Source organism: Ylistrum balloti, unplaced genomic scaffold, assembly GCF_031769215.1.
Source record: "Ylistrum balloti isolate Yb309-2 unplaced genomic scaffold, AGI_CSIRO_Ybal_v1 Utg371338, whole genome shotgun sequence".
Taxonomy (NCBI): Eukaryota; Metazoa; Mollusca; class Bivalvia; order Pectinida; family Pectinidae; genus Ylistrum; species Ylistrum balloti.
Genome location: NW_026782711.1, coordinates 792,366 through 812,428, shown reverse-complemented (window position 1 = coordinate 812,428; position 20,063 = coordinate 792,366). Strand labels below are relative to the sequence as shown.

The 20,063-nt window shown below is 33.6% G+C and overlaps 1 protein-coding gene across 6 annotated transcripts in view; it reads left to right on the top strand.

Moving 5' to 3' along the window:
• Positions 1-20,063, top strand: part of LOC132562065 (casein kinase I-like) — a 46,539-nt gene that overhangs the window by 18,944 nt on the left and 7,532 nt on the right. Inside the window, exons 4-11 of one of the 6 annotated variants that reach the window (XM_060226790.1) lie at positions 552-700; positions 2,671-2,905; positions 3,513-3,683; positions 4,147-4,292; positions 5,416-5,496; positions 13,672-13,707; positions 14,264-14,368; positions 17,932-18,044. In XM_060226790.1, the coding sequence (XP_060082773.1) occupies positions 552-700; positions 2,671-2,905; positions 3,513-3,683; positions 4,147-4,292; positions 5,416-5,496; positions 13,672-13,707; positions 14,264-14,368; positions 17,932-18,044 (1,036 nt within the window). The remainder of the gene's footprint in view (positions 1-551; positions 701-2,670; positions 2,906-3,512; positions 3,684-4,146; positions 4,293-5,415; positions 5,497-13,671; positions 13,708-14,263; positions 14,369-17,931; positions 18,045-20,063) is intronic. The other 5 variants (XM_060226791.1, XM_060226792.1, XM_060226793.1 and 2 more) reach the window with 5 other exon arrangements.

Here is a 20,063-nt window from a genome sequence, read left to right as displayed (position 1 = left end):
TCCCGTGGTGAGGGGCAAGTGTAATTGGTTAATGAGCAGAGGTCTCGGTAGACAATAGAAACAAAAAATGAGTGAACCTTTTCTGTAATGATTACAATGTGTACTCAATAAAAATGTTAGAGAGTAGGATTTTGATTAGAGCTGTAATCGCTTTTAGTCTCATGTGATTGTCTCATCATGGGCTTGAACAAGATGAGTCATCAAATGTTTTTTGTACAGCATATCACCTAATGTATCTTTGACTGATGTTCAGTTTATTGTACTTTTATTTTACAGAGATTATTCGACAACTTTCTGTGGGATTTTGTATTTTTGGTCAAACCTTATTGTTTCCATAGTTTGGGACTTTTGTATACATATGAAATTTTAGAAGTGGACAGTTTCAGGTGTATTTATAATAAATTTTTAGATATGATGAATTTCCCATCAAATTGCAATAGTGCAGACCATTCAAAGTTTAAATGATATCTTCATACTGTTGATGTAGTTTGATGTTGTACCAATTCTGGTTCTTTTTTACATTGTACAAATATTACAACTGGGTTTTTCAGAGGGTGTGCCAAATGTTTACTACTTTGGACCATGTGGGAAATACAACGCACTGGTGCTGGAGCTACTTGGACCAAGTCTTGAGGATCTGTTTGACCTTTGTGATAGGAAATTTTCTCTGAAAACTGTACTTATGATAGCAGTGCAACTTGTAAGTATAAACAATAATAGGAATCTGTATTTGGTTAAGTTTAATGTCATGTTTTATTTCTTACCAAAAAAATCTGCCCTGTTTTATGGAACGTCCAAACATTGAAGAAAAAGAAATATTTTGGATTAATCAAAAGGTCATATTTCTAGCATCAATAACACATACTAAAGAAATAGATTACATGTATTAAAGCTGTTAATGTTCAAGATCTAACACAATATTCAAGTACTTCATTGACAAGTTCAATATATGTTCTTGTAAAAAGTACTTTTAATTTCAAGTTCAGATATAATCTGTTTGAAAAAAATACTAGAATGACATTAGCTATGCCACAACTCATTAAGGTTTCTATGTCTTTCCATATATGGAGAAGTAGATTAAAAAGTCATCTTTTGATGTTTATGCCCTCCTTGATGTTATTTTCGTCAGAAATTTCAATATTGATGTATTTACTTGATTTGCATATTTATTTGTCAATAAACCCTGATATGACAGTAAGCCCACCTGTATTCATTGTTGGTTGGTAGGAGAATAAACAAATATTTTCTCACGGTCCTCTTTAAAATTCACCTCTTGAATTGAGTCAGAAGATTTTTGTTGGTCCCCCGTGATCATTTCAGGATAAGTGTATTATTACTTTCAGTTGTAGAGTAGTGAAGTTCTCTCTGGATGACCTTGGATTTAAACCTTAATTTAGCATTGATAATCAACGGAACATTTAGTTGTGTTAAAATGATGGCTCATTTTGTTTGTATAAAAAAAACCTTAGACATTTACCACCAAAGTTTTTAATTTTAGACAACAACAGACATTGACAACCTAAGTTGAATATTTTTAAAGGAAAGACACCTTTGTGAGATGACTCACTATATAATGTTTAAATAGGTACAGTTGTTAAGGCCAGAATGATAGTTGTTAGGCCATAGAATTCAAGGCCAGAACTGTAATAGGATTTAATTGGACATGCTAAAATGGTGTTTGTCACATTTATGTTGTAGTATATTTATAGTTGGTGTTCTGAATAGCATTACTAAATATAGGAGAAGTATTGTATTGTGTTCTTTCTAATTGTGACTGTAATTCCAGGTCAGTCTATAGTATCTACAGTTTCATTTGTATCTGATACTTTTGTGATGGACAGAAACCATTGGTCAATTTTCATAAGCAGCCTCTTGTCCAATATGCGGATTGAAAAAAAAAACAAAAACTATAGACTAATGTTTCAAACATGATATCAACTACCTGTCATGAACGTTGGTGTCTTAACATATATTTGGTTTTTATTTAGGGTGATGGAAAAGAAAATATCAAAATTAAGTATTCTGGATAAACAATTGAGTTATTTCTAAAACAAAGCATATGTAGCAGAAGTCAGTAGTTTCCTTTATGATAAGTTCTCTTAATCACTAGTGTAGTTGTCCTTAAGTCTGAAGCTGTTTCAGTGTCCACACTTTTTTATTATTTGTAGCGGTGTGTTGGATAGAAGTATTAATTAATTAAGGTGCAGGATGTTGATATAGCTATACTGATTCATGTGCACCTTGTTATGTAAAGAGAGAATGGTTTAATTAGTTATATAAGGAAAAGTGTGTACCATATTTATCTAACAATAAGCCAAAGGGGGGTAATATTTTATCTCCAATTCAAAGCTTGAGATTGGTTGATTACAAAGCAATTGTCTGTAATTCAATGAAAAGCAAGATATTTAAGTTGGCATCATAGAACTTACAAGGCATGGACTGATTGAGCTCAATGAATAGATATATGAAAATATCATTTGAAGTTGACAGAAAAAATGCATGTATGTTCTTATACATCTGGTTTTAATAACTATATCAGAATGACAAACATGTACCTTCAAAAGGAAAGGATGGAATGTGGTTCATATACACAACTTAAAAACTTACTTTAATCTAGTTTAAAGACTTAGTTAAGTTTTTTTTATATCATTGTTTCTTCATTGTTTTCAGATTACAAGAATGGAATATGTTCACTCAAAGCATCTGATCTACAGAGACATTAAACCAGAAAACTTTCTTATAGGAAGGCAATCAACAAAAAAACAGCATATCATAAACATTATAGACTTTGGTTTAGCAAAGGAATATATTGATCCCGAGACTCACAAGCACATCCCCTACAGGGAACATAAGAGCCTCACAGGAACAGCCCGTTATATGAGCATCAACACACATTTAGGAAAAGGTAAGAGAAAGGTTATCCCATGATTTCAAGAATCACTGGAATTGAAACTTTTGGTATAAGATCATTTCATAAATGATGTCTACATATGTAACACAATAAATTCAAAATGATATAGCAATCAGTGTTTATGTTGTCAATAGAATAGTGCTGCAACAATCAATAAGTTTTGTTCTGATACTTTTCTCCTCGCAGTACACACGCACCCTTTTGATTTGATTATTTTCAATATGACGAACTTGCCGTAAATGAAATTACCAGTTGACTTTAAAAGGAACATGCAAGGAATAACTACTGTACATAATCACGTAACTGAAAAAAATTCTAATGTAAAGTCATAGTATTGTGTAAAATGTTTACTTAGAAATAACCAACAATTTAGCGAAAGAATCATCGAGTATAAGCCTTAATCTTAAGAAGACAGTCATTCTTTTCACTCGGTATAATATGTGTCAACACAATTTACAAACAAGAAGTATTTTTCTGGGATTTGAAATAAAATAGTTTTATAGTATTACCTCTCATAAAATATTATTTCACCACTCTGTTGTTTGTGAAATTAAAATCCTATTTTTTTATTTATAACTTATATTCCATGATATTTTTACAGAACAAAGTAGACGGGATGACTTGGAAGCTCTTGGGCACATGTTTATGTATTTTCTCCGAGGAAGTTTGCCCTGGCAGGGCTTAAAAGCCGACACTCTCAAAGAAAGATATCAAAAGATTGGTGATACAAAGAGGGCCACACCTATTGAAGTGTTATGTGAAAATTTCCCAGGTAATTCTAAGCCTTGGAAGTGTGTAATAATGTGTTTTGTGTTTCAAGGAAAACTTGTGGAACTTTTTGTTTATATGCAACTGTGTTTTCGGATGTACTTGGAACAGGAAGGATGCACATGGAATATCAGAATTACATTTTCATTAAATCTTTCAATTTAAAACTCTTCGTTGTCATAAAAAAATTTTAATATTTGATTATTTTTCCTTCGTCTGGCTTCTCCACCAAGGAAATTAATTATTTGCAAGGCTAGAAAATGAAAATTTTCATTTTTATTCAAAATCAGATGTTTGTTCTTTGCAACAAATATTTGTTTTCTTCAGCAAATGTTCACATTCTGTTGATAGAAATGTTAAGAATCTGTTTCTGATGAAAGTTTTTATGAAGATACTTGTAACATAACTTCTGAAAGGCATATATGATAAATACCTTATAAAGATGAATGCCTACTGAATTATTTCAGATGAGCTATCAACATATTTAAGGTATGTGAGGAGGCTGGATTTCTTTGAGACTCCAGACTATGATTACCTTAGGAAATTATTCACAGACCTCATGGCACGTATGAGCTATGACTGCGATTGGGATTTCGACTGGACGGGTCGACAGGTAGGAGAATCTACCATCCCAGGGATCTGGTTGTTTTCTTGGGTCTTAGCTGAACACCCCAATAAAATTAAGCACATACATTTGAATATTTGAATATTTCTTACAGCTTAAAACTGATTTTATTTTTTGCATATTTTTACATAATTTCTTCATACATTTATACTAGATGCTGTCTTCTGTCATTTTAACACTTTTGATCATGGTTACAAACAAGCTTATTTTAAAATATTACAGTCTGCCTTTAAAACATGGAAAAGAACAACATTTCATTGAAACTGTCAAAATCATCATGATGATCATCTTTTTGGCAGTTTCAATTCTAGACAACTTAGGTTTATTGATATTCATCGTTGGGTGTTATATTAGCTAAGAATGAAACAACCAGTCTCTGGTCACCATATCATCCTCTCATGTTTGCAAGCATCTCATTGACACACTTCTATAACGGTCTCCCCTTCTCAGCTTCTTGCTATATGCTTATGCTTTTTGTTGAACAGAATTCACACAACTTGATTGATCATGTCTGATGTGCTGAGTTTTTGTTAAAAGAACATGCCTGCGAAACAGGTTCTCCAGCTAATTATTGAGACCTGTTTGAAATCATTCCTTTGTACTTTAACATTATATCTTTCGACTTGATAAGTATTTTGCTATGGGAGGTTAATGATCTTATGTGTAAGTACATTTTCTAAAACAAGAATGTAAAGATATGAATCAACATGTCATATTAAGTAGATATGCATAGGATTTTTTTCATTTTTATAATATTTATTCCAAACATTTGAATTCAGGAAAAGATAACTCCGGGATTTTGTAATTATTTGACAGTAGAAACTTTGTCTTCTATGATCATCTGTATCAGATAGTGTTTGCCTTTTAGATGCTTATTCCATGGAAGGATATTTTGAAGGTCATAAGGTGATAGAAGAATTTTAACACTTGGGTCTTGTTTGTAAAATTCTCTTTTTTATTATTATTAATCAGCAGTAGTTTTTCTTTTTTTATTAATCAGCATTCCTGTGGAATGTCACTGTATTATGAAAGTCCTCACCTCATAGTTTATCCTTGTAAGATATTCCAGAGGCATATTCCCATCACTAATCTGTTTCTGCCCTTCCATCAGCCATCAATCAATGCTCAAGACAATCCACCAAAGAGTGAAGATCACAATGGCCGTGAGAGGCATCATGCACAAGCAAATAAGGTGAGTTATCTCCCCTTTATAAAGTACGAGTATGACTTCATTATAATTTCATTTAACAGGAACAGTATGTATTCTATATTTCGGCATATGTTACACTTGATAAAATGCTTAGCTGCTGTCTGTATAACAATGCATATGATGAATAAGTACTAATTGCCATTATTAAGTTGTAAATGGTTTTGGGATGACTGGTAGAGCATGTAGTTAAATGTTAGCAGACACATTTAAGTCTTGTTTGGCATTAATGCTGGAGACTCAACATTAACCACAGAGATCTAGGACTAGTTCTTTGAACAAGAAACTGTCAGTGGTCTTAAGAAAGAAAGAAAATAATGACCCAATCCTGCTTGATTATTATATTGTAATTACTTGCTGTGTGAATGGTAAAAGTGCTATTGTCTTTCTGTTAGGTTTTTGAAACCAAATTGTTTCATAAAACTATTGTAAAATTTCATCTCTAACTGTATGTGATTTTGTCCTTGTGAATGTTGTACATTTTTACCTGAGCTTTATGAAAGTTTTCCGATTACCCTGACTGGTCTTGGGTTAAGTATTGACAGCACATTTGTTCCTGTTTGATATTGGTATCCAAGTCTTAGCTTGTTGCTTGTATTTCTAATGTCAAAACTTTATATTTTGAAGACATAAAATAGAATTTTCAGTATCAATAAATTATGTGGTGGATGGGTGATATTGATCAAATTTCATGCCATACATAGGAGTAGGATAAAAACAGTATTTGATATACCTAAAATTTAAATATATTTGGATTACTTTTCCTTAGAAATTATCAGCATCATAGCATGTTTGGTACAGTTAACTAACTGTATGTATCTGGTTAACAGCCTGTATCTGGCTCCAACCTGTCTTTGAAAATACTAATTGATGTTATTCATTGTCCAATAATAAGCCCATCCTCTACTAGGTAAAATGAAGGCCTATTATGACCAGTCTGGGTACAAAACTGTGTAACAGACATTGTCTATCTGTCTAACAATGCTTCTATGTTATCTGTCGACATTACATATTAATATACTAAGATGGATTGAGTCAGTACTGACTATTTACTGATATGTTGCCTCCAGCTCTCCTGTGTACAACTAAATATCATCACATTTCACACTTCACTCTTCCAACATTTATACATATAATAGAAGTATGTATAAACATTCATAAATATTGTATAAGTTAATATCAAGCCTGTTTTTTTCAAGGTTTCCTCTTAATTTCTCCAAAATGGCCTTTTTTTATGAGATGTAAAATGTTACGACACAGATCTAAAAAAGAGAGAATGTGTTGATGGTGTCTTTCAACACGTTAGTAGAGCTCACTAGAGCTATATATTTTATCTGAGGCCAACAGTTCTGTATCCCTTAGGTGATGACAGGTGGATATAAACAAAAAAATTTCCAGTGTAAATTGTTGTATAACATGTCTGATACTTAAAGTTGATATAGGTCAGATGTTGTGTAGAATTTCACCGGCTATCCTCAAAAATGTCAGTGATGTAGGCATTTTCTTGATAGGTTATTATAGATTTAGAAAATGTCATTTTGCCTTTCTCTTTCCCTTATTACCAATAAGTCTTTGATATCTGATGATGTTTTTGATTACTAACAGATCAACTTTTTTGTTGTAATGAAATCCCCTTGTGTTGATTTGATATCCTGTAGTAACATGTTTAGATATAAGGCTATGATGTGTTGCACTTGGAGATGTGTGCATGCTTGCATGTGCTATTTTGTATTGTTGCCTTGCATATATGTTTTTCCTTAAAAATTGTCTGAAAACACCCTATGTATTTTGAATCCATTTCCTGCAATCTTCAACTCTTCACAATGGTCCTCAATTATAAGGAAAGAATAAGAAATTTTATTGTCTTTAACAGTTGGAATTCCATGGATGTCATTCAGGTGTTTGAAAGAACACATATCAAGGATTTTGATTATTAGAAATTAATTTTGATAAATTTTGCATGTTCTTATCTCCCTTGTGCATGTGACAATTTATTCACTAATCATTGAAATTCTATTATCAGCAAATGTGGTCATCTTTTGAGCAAGACATGTGGTCATTGACTTTGCAGATTAGCCATAGGGAATAAAACCAGTTGAATGACTAGATAAAGAAGTCATTAAGTATTTGATAGTGTAAATATTTTAAGTAGGAGTTCACTGCCTCCAAAGAGTTTTATTGAAGTCATAATCTCTGTGACAAAACTGGAAAACAAAGACACTTCTATGAGATCTATCGCTATGGTAACACAGTTATTCCAAGAATGGGTCATTGTACTTGTCATGAGATGACCATGTGTTTAGTAGATTTAAGGATATCACTGTACTGTAGTAAGAGAATCAAGGCATGCTGTGTAGATCCGACTAGTCTAGATGTCAGTTTTGTCTTGTATAATTCCTTTATGTTTGGGTCGTCCTAAGTGAGAAGAGAACAGGGTGAAAAGAAAATCACTGAAAGATAACAAGTATATAAATCACGAAAAAATTATGTAAAACAAATAAAAAACACAATGTTTAAAAATTTGCATTAAAAATCACAAAACAGATTGATAAATTTTGAATGGAGGTTTAAAAAAAACATGCTCACTTTACTTCACCTGATTGTTTTCAATACTGCTTGAATACTTCTTTAGGCATTGAGTAGAATATATCTGATAAAGTTATCAAAGATATTCTGTCTCAAGTTGAAGGTGACATTATTTTCATCTAGTACTGAAACTTCTTTATAAAGACAGATCTGTAATTCTGGGAATGTACAGAACGTAAAATAAAGCTAATAAAGCATTGTTTACTGTCAATAAAAGTTTGTGACGCATTCAAGTTTTGTTTATAACAAATCTAGGATAGGCATGATGTTGGTATATGTATGTGTGATATATGGTATAGCGTTAGGGTGTGGAGAGAGTGATGCCATTTAGACATCTTTATAACTGACATGACAGTCCTATCTCTATAGGGAGACAATCTGCCCCAACTGATTTCTTCATTTACTTTTTTGTGCTCAAAACAAGCCTTAGATATATATAGAATTAAAAGATAGTGGTACTTTAAATTATTCATAAGTCTGTCTCTACAATTGGAGAATTATGGTCCGATGGCCTATCGTATATAGTAACATTTAACGAAGGACTGTGTTCTCCGGTAGGCATTCTAGCTATGTTTAGGTATTGACTCAACACAGATTAATGACCAGCACAGTGCAACTTAAAAATAATGTTGTTTCCTCATCATATGCTGAAAGGAATACATCAGACATATCAATGTATTGATCATTGACATTTGCTAGTAGTATGGACATTTTGTTGTTACATAATGTTTTTGCACAAGATAAAATGGGATTACAGAAAACAGATATACGTCCTGGAATATCATTTTTGGTCTCTATTTTTTGTGATAAAAAATGTCAAATTGTTATTACATATTCCATTTTACTTACCATGGACATCTGTTTATTTGTTGAGAAAATGTGGTGTCCAAATGTAACAGATTTTCTAAAGGCAATTTTTTCTATGTTGACAATAGCCTTGAGTTATTTTAAACGTACCACAGATTTTCCTTAGTAGCATTACTCAGGAATGAACTAACAGGAAAATGTGTTTTGTTTTTATTTAAAATTTGTACTAGTTTACATGTTTTCGTTGTTTGCAAAAGAAGTCTTGATACTTTATGAAATTTTGATGAACTTTGTTGTTTCAAGTGTTTATTATCAAGATGGTCACCCATAACAATAGTTTACCCTCATAATCCTAACTAAGGTTTTGTTTGATAAATTAATTATACAAATCAATACGTTCAGCAATGCTTTGTATTGTCAACCTGATGAGATCTAAGTATATTGATTTAGTGCTGTTATGATATTGTAAACTTTTTGATGATGAATTTGTTCATCAGCTAGTTTGTTCTTGGTAGATTCCAGGCTGATGCTAGTTTAAAATATATACTTACATCATAGTGTTATAAAAACCTATCATACAATACTAGTTTAAAGTTGTATGTTGATAATAGACTGTTCACAACTAATTCAACCCCAAGTCTCACAAGACACCTGTATATGAATCAGCTGGTCTGTGTCACACCAACCCCTATGCTGTTACTGTTTGCCCCCTCCTCTCCCCACCACTCCCCCGCCCTCTATCACACTATCATTGTCATGCATGTTCATTATATATTGCTTCATTATAATACAACTATCATTCATGTACATGCACCATACATCTGTTGTTCATCCTTTGTCAGGATTATTACTTTTTCATTCATTATTATCATTGTTTCTCTACTTAACAAGTCTTGGGCTCTCCTTTCTTTAGAGAGAAACCTCTGTTCATATTGTAGGCATCACATCCAAATTACACGCACTTCCAATGACTAAGTTATTATTTTGATTAATGCTATGAACTCTAAATTCTTGCAGGATTATTCAGTGGGTTTTGATATTGATTTGTCATGATGTATATTTCTGCTGCAAGACATTGAAGTAATATGGTCAGGTTCATAGTATCTGTATTTTATTGTCAATTACTGGTACCATTACTGGTGAATTCTTCTTTCAGAAATCAATAAGATACTGAACACATTAATTCAATATTAAGGGACCCATTAAGGGCCCCATCAATCTCTACTTTTGTTCTGCTCTTAATACTGTTTTGATTTTATTGGGAAAAAATCAGAATTGTAAAAACACTAAAATATATTTCATCAAATGTCATTATGGCAAATTTTACAAAAGAAACATTATTGAATGATAAAAACAAACATTACTGATCAAGAGAAACTGTTTATTTCAGTAAAAAAAATGGAGTAATAATTGGTATATGTTGTTGTGAATGTTGTAATGTTTCCAGAATTATTACACTTTTAAATCTGTGGTAGGATAGGTCAATTAGTGTCACTCTGACCAACAGTGTCCTTTTATAATGTCATGAACATTGATGTTGTTTTCTCACTCTCTCTGTTTTGGAAAAGGTTTTCATCGATTTTTGCTTTAATCATGTTAAAAGTTTTAACAAAGGTGTATTGCATTTTCTCTGCATGTTCATCATTCATCCTAACAATAACAAGTTACCTCATGTTGAAAATAACAAATACCCATGTAGGGGTACATTCATTCTACTTCATGGATATGTGTTTGGGACTTTACATTCCATGATAGGGGCAAGGACACATTTCCTTTCCTTTTCTGTATCATTTTGGGATAAAGAATTTTGCTATACTTCATTGTTGAGAAGGGTTTCGTTGATGACTGCCAATTCACACCTAGTACTTTAATTTTTGGTGAAGTGCACTATTCCCAAACAAACATCCTACTGTATATGTCTTGGATTTGGGGATATTATTCTTTAAATCACAACTGTATTTTTTTTTTGCTCAAATAGATCATTATCGATTACTACAGATGAGGATGGTTGTCAATAGGTAGACAGTTTTCACAGATTTTGTTAAAGGTTTTGATGGTGAATGGGTTTAGGGAGGAAGACATTCACAAAAATAAAAGTGGATAAGAAAGGGAGAAACGGGATCTTAGTATATAAAGGGATGATACAAGGTGATGAAGGGTTAAGTCAGAAATATAGGTTTTAAGGGATTTGTTTACACACTGGCACATGAATGTATTTAGATGGTAAATGTATTGATTAGAGGGAAGATATTGTTTACAGGGTAGGTATTGATTAGAAGTGAAGATATTGATTAGAAGGAAGGTATTGATAAGAGGGTAGGTATTGATTAGAGGGAAGGTATTGATTAGAGGGTAGGTATTGATTAGAGGGAAGATATTGATTAGAGGGTAGGTATTGATTAGAGGCAAGATATTGATTAGAGGGTAGGTATTGATTAGAAGGAAGGTATTGATTAGAGGTAAGGTATTGATTAGAGGGAAGGTATTGTTTAGAGGGAAGATATTGTTTAGAGGGTAGGTATTGATTAGAGGTGAAGGTATTGTTTACAGGGTAGGTATTGATTAGAGGGAAGATATTGATTAGAGGGTAGGTATTGATTAAAGGTATTTGTTTACAGATTTGATTAGAGGGATTAAGGTATTGATTAGAGGGATTAGGTATTGATTAGAGGTATTGATTAGAGGGAATTGATTAGAGGGAAGGTATTGTTTAGGTAGGTATTGATTAGAGGGAAGGTATTGATTAAAGGGAAGATATTGATTAGAGGGAAGGTATTGATTAGAGGGTGAGGGTATATTGATTATTGATTAGAGGGAAGATATTGGGTAGGGTATTAATTAGAGGGAAGGTATTGATTAGAGGTGAAGGTATTGATTATAGGGAAGGTATTGATTAGAGGGAAGGTATTGATTAGAGGGAAGATATTGATTAGAGGGTAGGCATTGATTAGAGGTGAAGGTATTGTTTACAGGGTAGGTATTGATTAGAGGGAAGATATTGATTAGAGGGTAGGTATTGATTAGAGGGAAGGTATTGATTAGAGGGAAGGTATTGATTAGAGGGAAGATATTGTTTAGAGGTGAAGGTATTGTTTAGAGGGTAGGTATTGATTAGAGTGAAGGTATTGTTTAGAGGCAAGATATTGATTAGAAGGAAGGTATTGATTAGAGGGAAGGTATTGATTAGAGGGTAGGCATTGATTAGAGGGAAGGTATTGATTAGAGGGAAGATATTGATTAGAGGGTAGGTATTGATTAGAGGGAAGGTATTGATTAGAGGGAAGGTATTGATTAGAGGGAAGGTATTGATTAGAGGTGAAGGTATTGTTTAGAGGGTAGGTATTGATTAGAGGTGAAGGTATTGATTAGAGGGAAGGTATTGATTAGAGGGAAGATATTGATTAGAGGGTAGGTATTGATTAGAGGGAAGGTATTGATTAGAGGTGAAGGTATTGATTAGAGGGAAGATATTGATTAGAGGGAAGGTATTGATTAGAAAGAAGGTATTGATTAGAGGGAAGGTATTGTCTAGAGGCAAGATATTGATTAGAAGTGAAGATATTGATTAGAGGGAAGATATTGATTAGAGGGAAGATATTGATTAGAGGGAAGATATTGATTAGAGGGAAGGTATTGATTAGAGGGTAGGTATTGATTAGAGGGAAGATATTGATTAGAAGGAAGCTATTGATTAGAGGGAAGATATTGATTAGAGGGAAGGTATTGATTAGAAAGAAGGTATTGATTAGAGGGAAGGTATTGATTAGAGGGTAGGTATTGATTAGAGGTGAAGGTATTGTTTGCAGGGTAGGTATTGATTAGAGGGAAGGTATTGATTAAAGGGAAGATATTGATTAAAGGGAAGGTATTGATTAGAGGTGAAGGTATTGTTTACAGGGAAGGTATTGATTAGAGGGAAGGTATTGTTTACAGGGAAGGTATTGATTAGAGGGAAGGTATTGATTAGAGGGAAGATATTGATTAGAGGTGAAGGTATTGATTAGAGGGTAGGTATTGATTAGAGGGAAGATATTGATTAGAGGTGAAGGTATTGATTAGAGGGAAGGTATTGATTAGAGGGAAGATATTGATTAGAGGGAAGGTATGTTTAGGGTATTGATTAGAGGGAAGGTATTGATTAGAGGGAAGGTACTGTTTCCTGGGAAGGTATTGATTAGAGGGAAGGTATTGATTAGAGGGAAGGTATTGATTAGAGGGAAGGTATTGATTAGAGGGAAGATATTGATTAGAGGTGAAGGTATTGTTTACAGGGAAGGTATTGATTAGAGGGAAGATATTGATTAGAGGGTAGGCATTGATTAGAGGTGAAGGTATTGTTTACAGGGTAGGTATTGATTAGAGGGAAGATATTGATTAGAGGGAAGGTATTGTTTAGAGGGAAGGTATTGATTAGAGGGTAGGTATTGATTAGAGGGAAGATATTGATTAGAGGTGAAGGTATTGATTAGAAGGTAGGTATTGATTATAGTGGATATTCATATGGGTGTGTATTTTTAGATGGGTAATTATTAGGAGTAAGTATTGTTTCGAGTGGAATAAGGGAGATTTTAATTTAGGTGAAGGGGGAAATGAACAGAGGATGTAGGGTTATTGTGTTGTTAACAAGACTCTCCCATCATTTCCTTTTCATAATGTGTTTTTGGATTCTTATCAAGCTTAATCTAGTGGTTTGTGGTGTTCTAATACAAGCGATTGTTTATTAGTGATGACTGATGTTTCTATAACATTTTTATTTCCGGTGAACAGAAAAATGTGCAGTCTGGCTTACAATACAAAGCATTGGTGAGTGTAACGGTTTTTTGTATTGATTGTGTAACTGGTAACAGCTGATCATTTGGATTTCAAACTCAACTCATATCTCCAAACCTTAACACCCCTGCATTTGGACATTCCTCTATCTCTTAATATGTATAAATGTTTTCCTCCTTCAAAATAAAATACATCTAGAGAATGTCAAGGTTATGGCACAAATCTTCCTTGAGATAATGAAGGCAAACTCTACTACTGTTGAGCCAACAGCTCTCAGAGCCTTCAGTACATGTGTTTAGGCTGAGTCATTGTGTCAATATAACAGTTAATCTGATGTTAGTAATGACACTCAGATCATCTTCTCCAAAAGTCTGTTACAGGGAGGAGCAGAATCTTAGGGCTATTTACAGTGTCCAATTAAATAGCAGGGTTGTTGAGGTTTCTCTGTAGAAAATATCTTAGGTCAGATAGGGGTTTTTGAAGGAAAAAAAAACTCTGTGACCAACTTTTCTTTGTTATACCTTACCGTGTCATATGTCGCGCAATAACACTCTCTGGTTCTTTCTATCACTAATTTACCTTTTTTCAGCCAAGTTCAAATCAAAGGGGGCATGCATGGGGTGAGGCCCCCCGGCACGCCGGTAACTATCTGGGGTCCAACCTTGCCGCAGATAGACATGGGGGATCAGTTCAGGTAGGCCACACCCCCTCCTGCTCTCGGACCCGCCTGGCTGTCTGTCTGTTGCTTTGACTGACAGCCGACCATGCAGCTACCTGCTGTTAAAACCTGTCTCTCCTATCACTTACCTCTCCTGGATGAACTTGACTCCTTTTTGTCTTAACTTTAGTATTAAATATGTATTAATTAAGTAAACTTATTATTTTTTTCCTTTTCTTTTATGTACTTTGGCTGCCTTCTATTTTCTAATAATTTAGTCCATGTAGTATACTACAAAGTTTGAATTTGAGTCCATATATATAAATGTCTTTATTTCTAGTAAGTATATGTTTTAATACCAGAACATATTTCACCATTGCAACATTTTCCATGCTACGTTCAATTGCTTGGAAGCATTGGAGGGTGATTCACTGACACTTAACATGATGCATGGTGTGCTCCAGACTTGGAGTAACAGTCTTCCTCTGCTGTAACAATGCTTCTCTCTATCGGCACTGCACTTAGTTCTTCTTTTCCTGTTCAGTCAAATCAAATTCATTTGTTTTATGGTTTTTTTCCCCATCATCTAATAAATTCCTTTTTTTTTGTTGTATATTTGTCATTTGCTTTTCTGATATCATTATTTGCATTTAGAAGTGATTATGATCTGATTATTTGTAGAAGATAATTGTGTGAAGTGTTAATAGAAAGCAATTAAAATATATGGATAAAATTATCTTCATAATAAAACTGGACATCAGGAGATGTGAACAGAATGTTTGCTGGTGACAACTGTGCTATACTGTCATTTTTGTACTAAGAAATTCTCTCCCCTCATCCAAGTCTCACACTTAGATGGATGAGAGAGAACCTGTTAATTACATACAAGCCCTTGGTGTTAGGTTTATCACAGTATTTGTCTGAAGAAAAGATGTGACTTTGACTATAAAAGGCTAGAGATAAATGTTCTTGATGGCTTCTGTATCAGTAAACAATGGTTTATAATGAGGCAGTTGTCCTGGTTCTATAACTCTGGTATGTGCTTAATTTAGTTGAATGGCGAAGTGTAATTTTAGCCCTAAATATCAGTCATAAGTTTCCTGGAATATGTTCTCCCTACTTCCGGGAATTTTTTTTTTATATCATTTTAGTTTTTATGGTCCCTTCTAGTGGTTTTCATTCATGTTTTGTGGTTTGTATCTGTTCAAATAATAACCTTGTTTTTTGTGTCAAAAATATTTCACTGAATTTTGTTACTTTTTCACTCTATTTAGCAATTCTTTGACTTAAAGCGGGTTTGATAGTGTGTAGTTTCTTACCCAAGGAATTTCCTCTGTAACTTAAGTAACTCACAATAGTTGCAGTGTATCTTAGTGCCTGTTTGAGTTTACTATGGGCACAAGCCTTATTATCAGGGACTGTTACTCCACTTGTCATTTCCATACTGCATCTTATATAACAGGATGGCGAGGTCATTGAAATTTAGTGATATCTGATAGTTTACCATTACCTGACAAACAGTCTTTGACATCTGTGGATAGGATAATGTTAGGAGTAATTTGAAGTTTCATGACTCTTAACATTGTATTTGAATCTGGTACAAAAACTTAAAAGCTGTCCCTGAAGTCTTTATCTCAGCCGTGGTTGTAATGGATGTTGCAAGTAGGGATACGAATGCATGATATTGGTTAAAACAGAACTTTACTCCTTTGTAAGTCTTCACTCACCCTAGTTTCTCTGATATGCTGACAGTGTCTGTTTCAATTTGTTTCCCTTTCTTTCACCATACTTTGGTGCCCTAGGGCTACATTATCAGTTAATACAGGGGTATGTGTAAATGTACATCAGAAACATTGTCATTAGAGGACTGTCTGATACAACGGATGAAAAATGTTCAGCCTTTGACTTCCTCTTCCTGATTCAGTAAAAAATTGTCGCTTTAAACAAATTGATGGTCAACAGTAGCTTCATACTGAAACAGTTCCAGGGCAAAGAAAGTATATTAGTATCGAGGAGAGTACACTGCTGATTAACTATATTAAGTTTGGGTAATCAAAATTGAAAAAAAAGAGAAGAAATTAACCCTATGGCAAGAAAAGGCACAAGGACACAGGCATACCTGATACAGGAGTTATTTCTAGCCATTATAATCAAGGTCACACACTTAGTTGAATGACATGTTATTGTCTCATCAAACGCTGAAGGGCTTCAATGGAATAGAAATGCTTTTGCAAATGTAATTTAGTTTTGGCAAACTAGGTATGGATTCATTTCATGATCATATCCTGGTTGATGATATTGCACAATTTAAGTATGTTGTGTTTATTTTGCATTTATGGTTATAAGCTGTTGTCGCCAACAAACCAGGAAGTAAAATTAAATTTTACTGAACACTTGAGACATCCTGCTTTAGATTTGTGTTAATGTTTGAATGCTAGGTAACAGGAGTAGCGTGTATTAACAATGATGTACTCATTATTGATAAAGCTTAGCTTATTTACAATTTCTTCTGTAGGTGCTGTTGGACAGTGTATGTTTGTACTCGTGTAACTATATATATATTCAAAAATTAAAACTGCCAACAACTTGTGACATTATGCAATAATTCAGTCTCTTGTGTCAAAAAGACTTAATGTTATTGAATCTGTGATGATTCTTGCAGGTTCAGGTCTAAATGGTGCAAATTTCATTTAAAGAAAGCTCAATTGAATTTTGTAAAATTTGCACAGTAGGCCATCTCTGTGTCACCACAAGAAACTTAACCACATATTAAGCTAGTCAACTCCGATTTTTCTTCCAAATTCTGCAATGCTTTTTAATGAAAAGAGTTGAAAGGTTTTCAAAGTACTTTTATATGAAATAATAATTCCTTTTCTTTTTCTGCTCAACATCAGTACACAGCTTTGAAGCACGCTGGTAGAATTGAATAGTTGCTCAAAACAGCATATTGGAACTGTTTAGTTCAGAACAGGAATGGTGCTTTCGCTTGTAGTAGATGCAGTCTTTTTGTTTTAATGAAAACTTAGTTTGTGAGTTTGTGAAAAATTATCCACTATTTTGGTTCAGTAGACAATTAGAAATTTTTGTAAGCACAGAGATAAATTTGAGTATTTCATTGTAACTGTGTCATGAATTTTATTCCATCATACTCTTGTAGGTGTTTTCATAGAAATCTTTTATCTTTACATATGTGAAACATCTGTAAGCTCCAGTCTGCTGTAAATGACATTTACACTTGTTTTGGAACTTTTTAAATAGATAACTAATAGATTATTGCAAATGAATTATTATAATTTTAAAAAAAGGGGGATGGGAAGAAAAATGCATGTTTTTGAAAAAATTACATTTAATTTCTTGTATGATTTCCGATCAAAAAAAGAGTTAAAAATCAAAGCCCAAATTATTAATGAAATTTACACAGACTGTCTTAATGCACCTCCTGTCTACGCGAGGATTGCAGACAATTGGCTGTTCATGATGGATTGTGCTGTTGAAGCCATCCGTTCTCCATGATTGGGAATTGAGCTTTACAGTATCCAGCACTACCACTTGTCTCCCCCATATTAATACATCTTAACAAGGCCTTCGTTTTATTCCAGGTGGTCAGTTCTACAAATGGAGAGTTGGCACCAGATGACCCAACGGCAGGACAGTCCAACACGCCCATCAATAACCCCTCTGCTCACCGAGACGAGGAGAAGAGTGAGACAAAGTATGTATTCCTTAAACTGACCAGTGGTCATCATGGAATAAGGCTACATTCTTATGGTCTTCATCAAATGGTTAAAGCCTACATGGTGATGTCAGAATAGCCCCAATTTTGTGCAGTTGTAGTGACTAAATCTTTACTGACCATAGATGATCCTAGATTGACCATTTTCTTCATAGTTTGTTACTCATCTCAAAGTTGCTAAAGTCCGTACTGTTCAACAGCTCAATGAAAATGACCACTGGCATATGGTCATGTTTCTTACCCATTTCTCAAGGTCACTTTAGATGACCATATATGACCTTGATATCGGGTACTTAATTCTGTCAAAATTCTTTAGTGCTGTTTCCTTCCTTTGGTACACTTTGTAATCCAACCACATTGAGATCCAGACACATTTTGCTTTAAATGATCTCCACTTAACCTACTAGAGAAACAATGGCTAGTGGAGGAAATGTGCAGTGGATAGGAGTGAGAGAGGCCTGCTTTAAACAGCTTACAGAAAGGCAGTGGGTCATACTGATAATAGATGGAGAGGCAAGGACCCAACAGTGATGAGAAAGAAAGGACTAGAAAATATCATTGGAATCAAGTTAACATTGATAGGTTTACTGATCTACTATTCTCCTAGGGGAAATGAAAATAGTTTTGAATATTTAAGTCTGTTATGATAAAGGTAGGATGGGGTTTATTTATTTTGAATTGGTTGTTTATAGTGTAATAGAATGGTGTTGGGTTGGCTATGCCTTTATTAACGTAGGTATTGATCTAACCTCGAGTTTGTGCACTGGGACCAGAGTGGGTCAATATACAGTAGGAGGTATTGATCAACACTGACTATTTGATGTACTGACAATCTATCATACTTCAGTAATCAGCAAAAAACCATTTCCAGTTACTCTCTCCCATCTCATGTCTAATTGTCGAAACTTCAATTCTTTAATTTTAATACCATCGCTGAATATTGTGAATTTCTAAATTTAGGAAGAAAATTGCAATAATTGCATAATTACTTTTAGCTAACGTAGTTCTGCTGACTTGTGATATTTTAAAAGCTGCCATTCAAATGTCCTTGACAGACTTTTAATGTTGGCAGTGTTTTTCATAACTAATTACTTCACATGTTCAGTTCATGTTTTTTTATTTCAGTTATTTTATTTAATCATTGCAACTAATAAGTTTTTAAAGGATAACTTAGTTGTTATCAACAATGTAGATAAATGAGGAAAATTTGATTTTGAAATAGATAGCTATGTTACATGGTGATCAGTCATAGCACAATCGTGTTGGGAGTGCTGTTCGAGAACTATGACGTAATATAGGACTGTCTGGCTAATACTTCAGGACATGATTGTGTCTCCTATTACCAGATGTACATCTGCAAGGCATTTCTTAGAAATCCGAGGATAGATGTCGAGTACATTTTATCTGTCTCTGTAGACCATTCATTGATTCATGGGTATGATTGTTTATTAAATAGTAAGGCGTCTGTGTAATCACATGCTACTGGCACAAACTGTCATTTCCAAAAATTTGAAAGAAAAGTAGTCTTAAGATTTACAAAAAGAATAATGTTTAATATTGCTGTAGGGTTTTAAGTGAACAATTTTTCATATAGTAAAATCCTTAATTTTCATGGAGAATTAATTTTAACTGACTTCATTGGTACTCTTAATCCATGTATTCATATGTCCACAAAATTTTTAAATTATATATGTTCAGCTCTATTTATCCACAACATCAAGAGTCCACAAAACAGGGCTTCTTTTCTTTAAATCACGAAAATTTAGCCTAGGCAACAAAAAACATTTTACAGTGGCTTCTTGTTCCATCTTCAGGGTACGTTTGTAAGTTGATTTTGATATTTGGTCTCATTTTCCCATTGTTAATTGCTAGTGACTGATGTTGATGAGTTAAAGATTTATGTTATATAACGACTTTGATAGAGAAGCAATATCATTTGGCTATACATATCCCTAAGTAAGGATCTGATCTATATATAGAGTTAAACCACCAAATGTG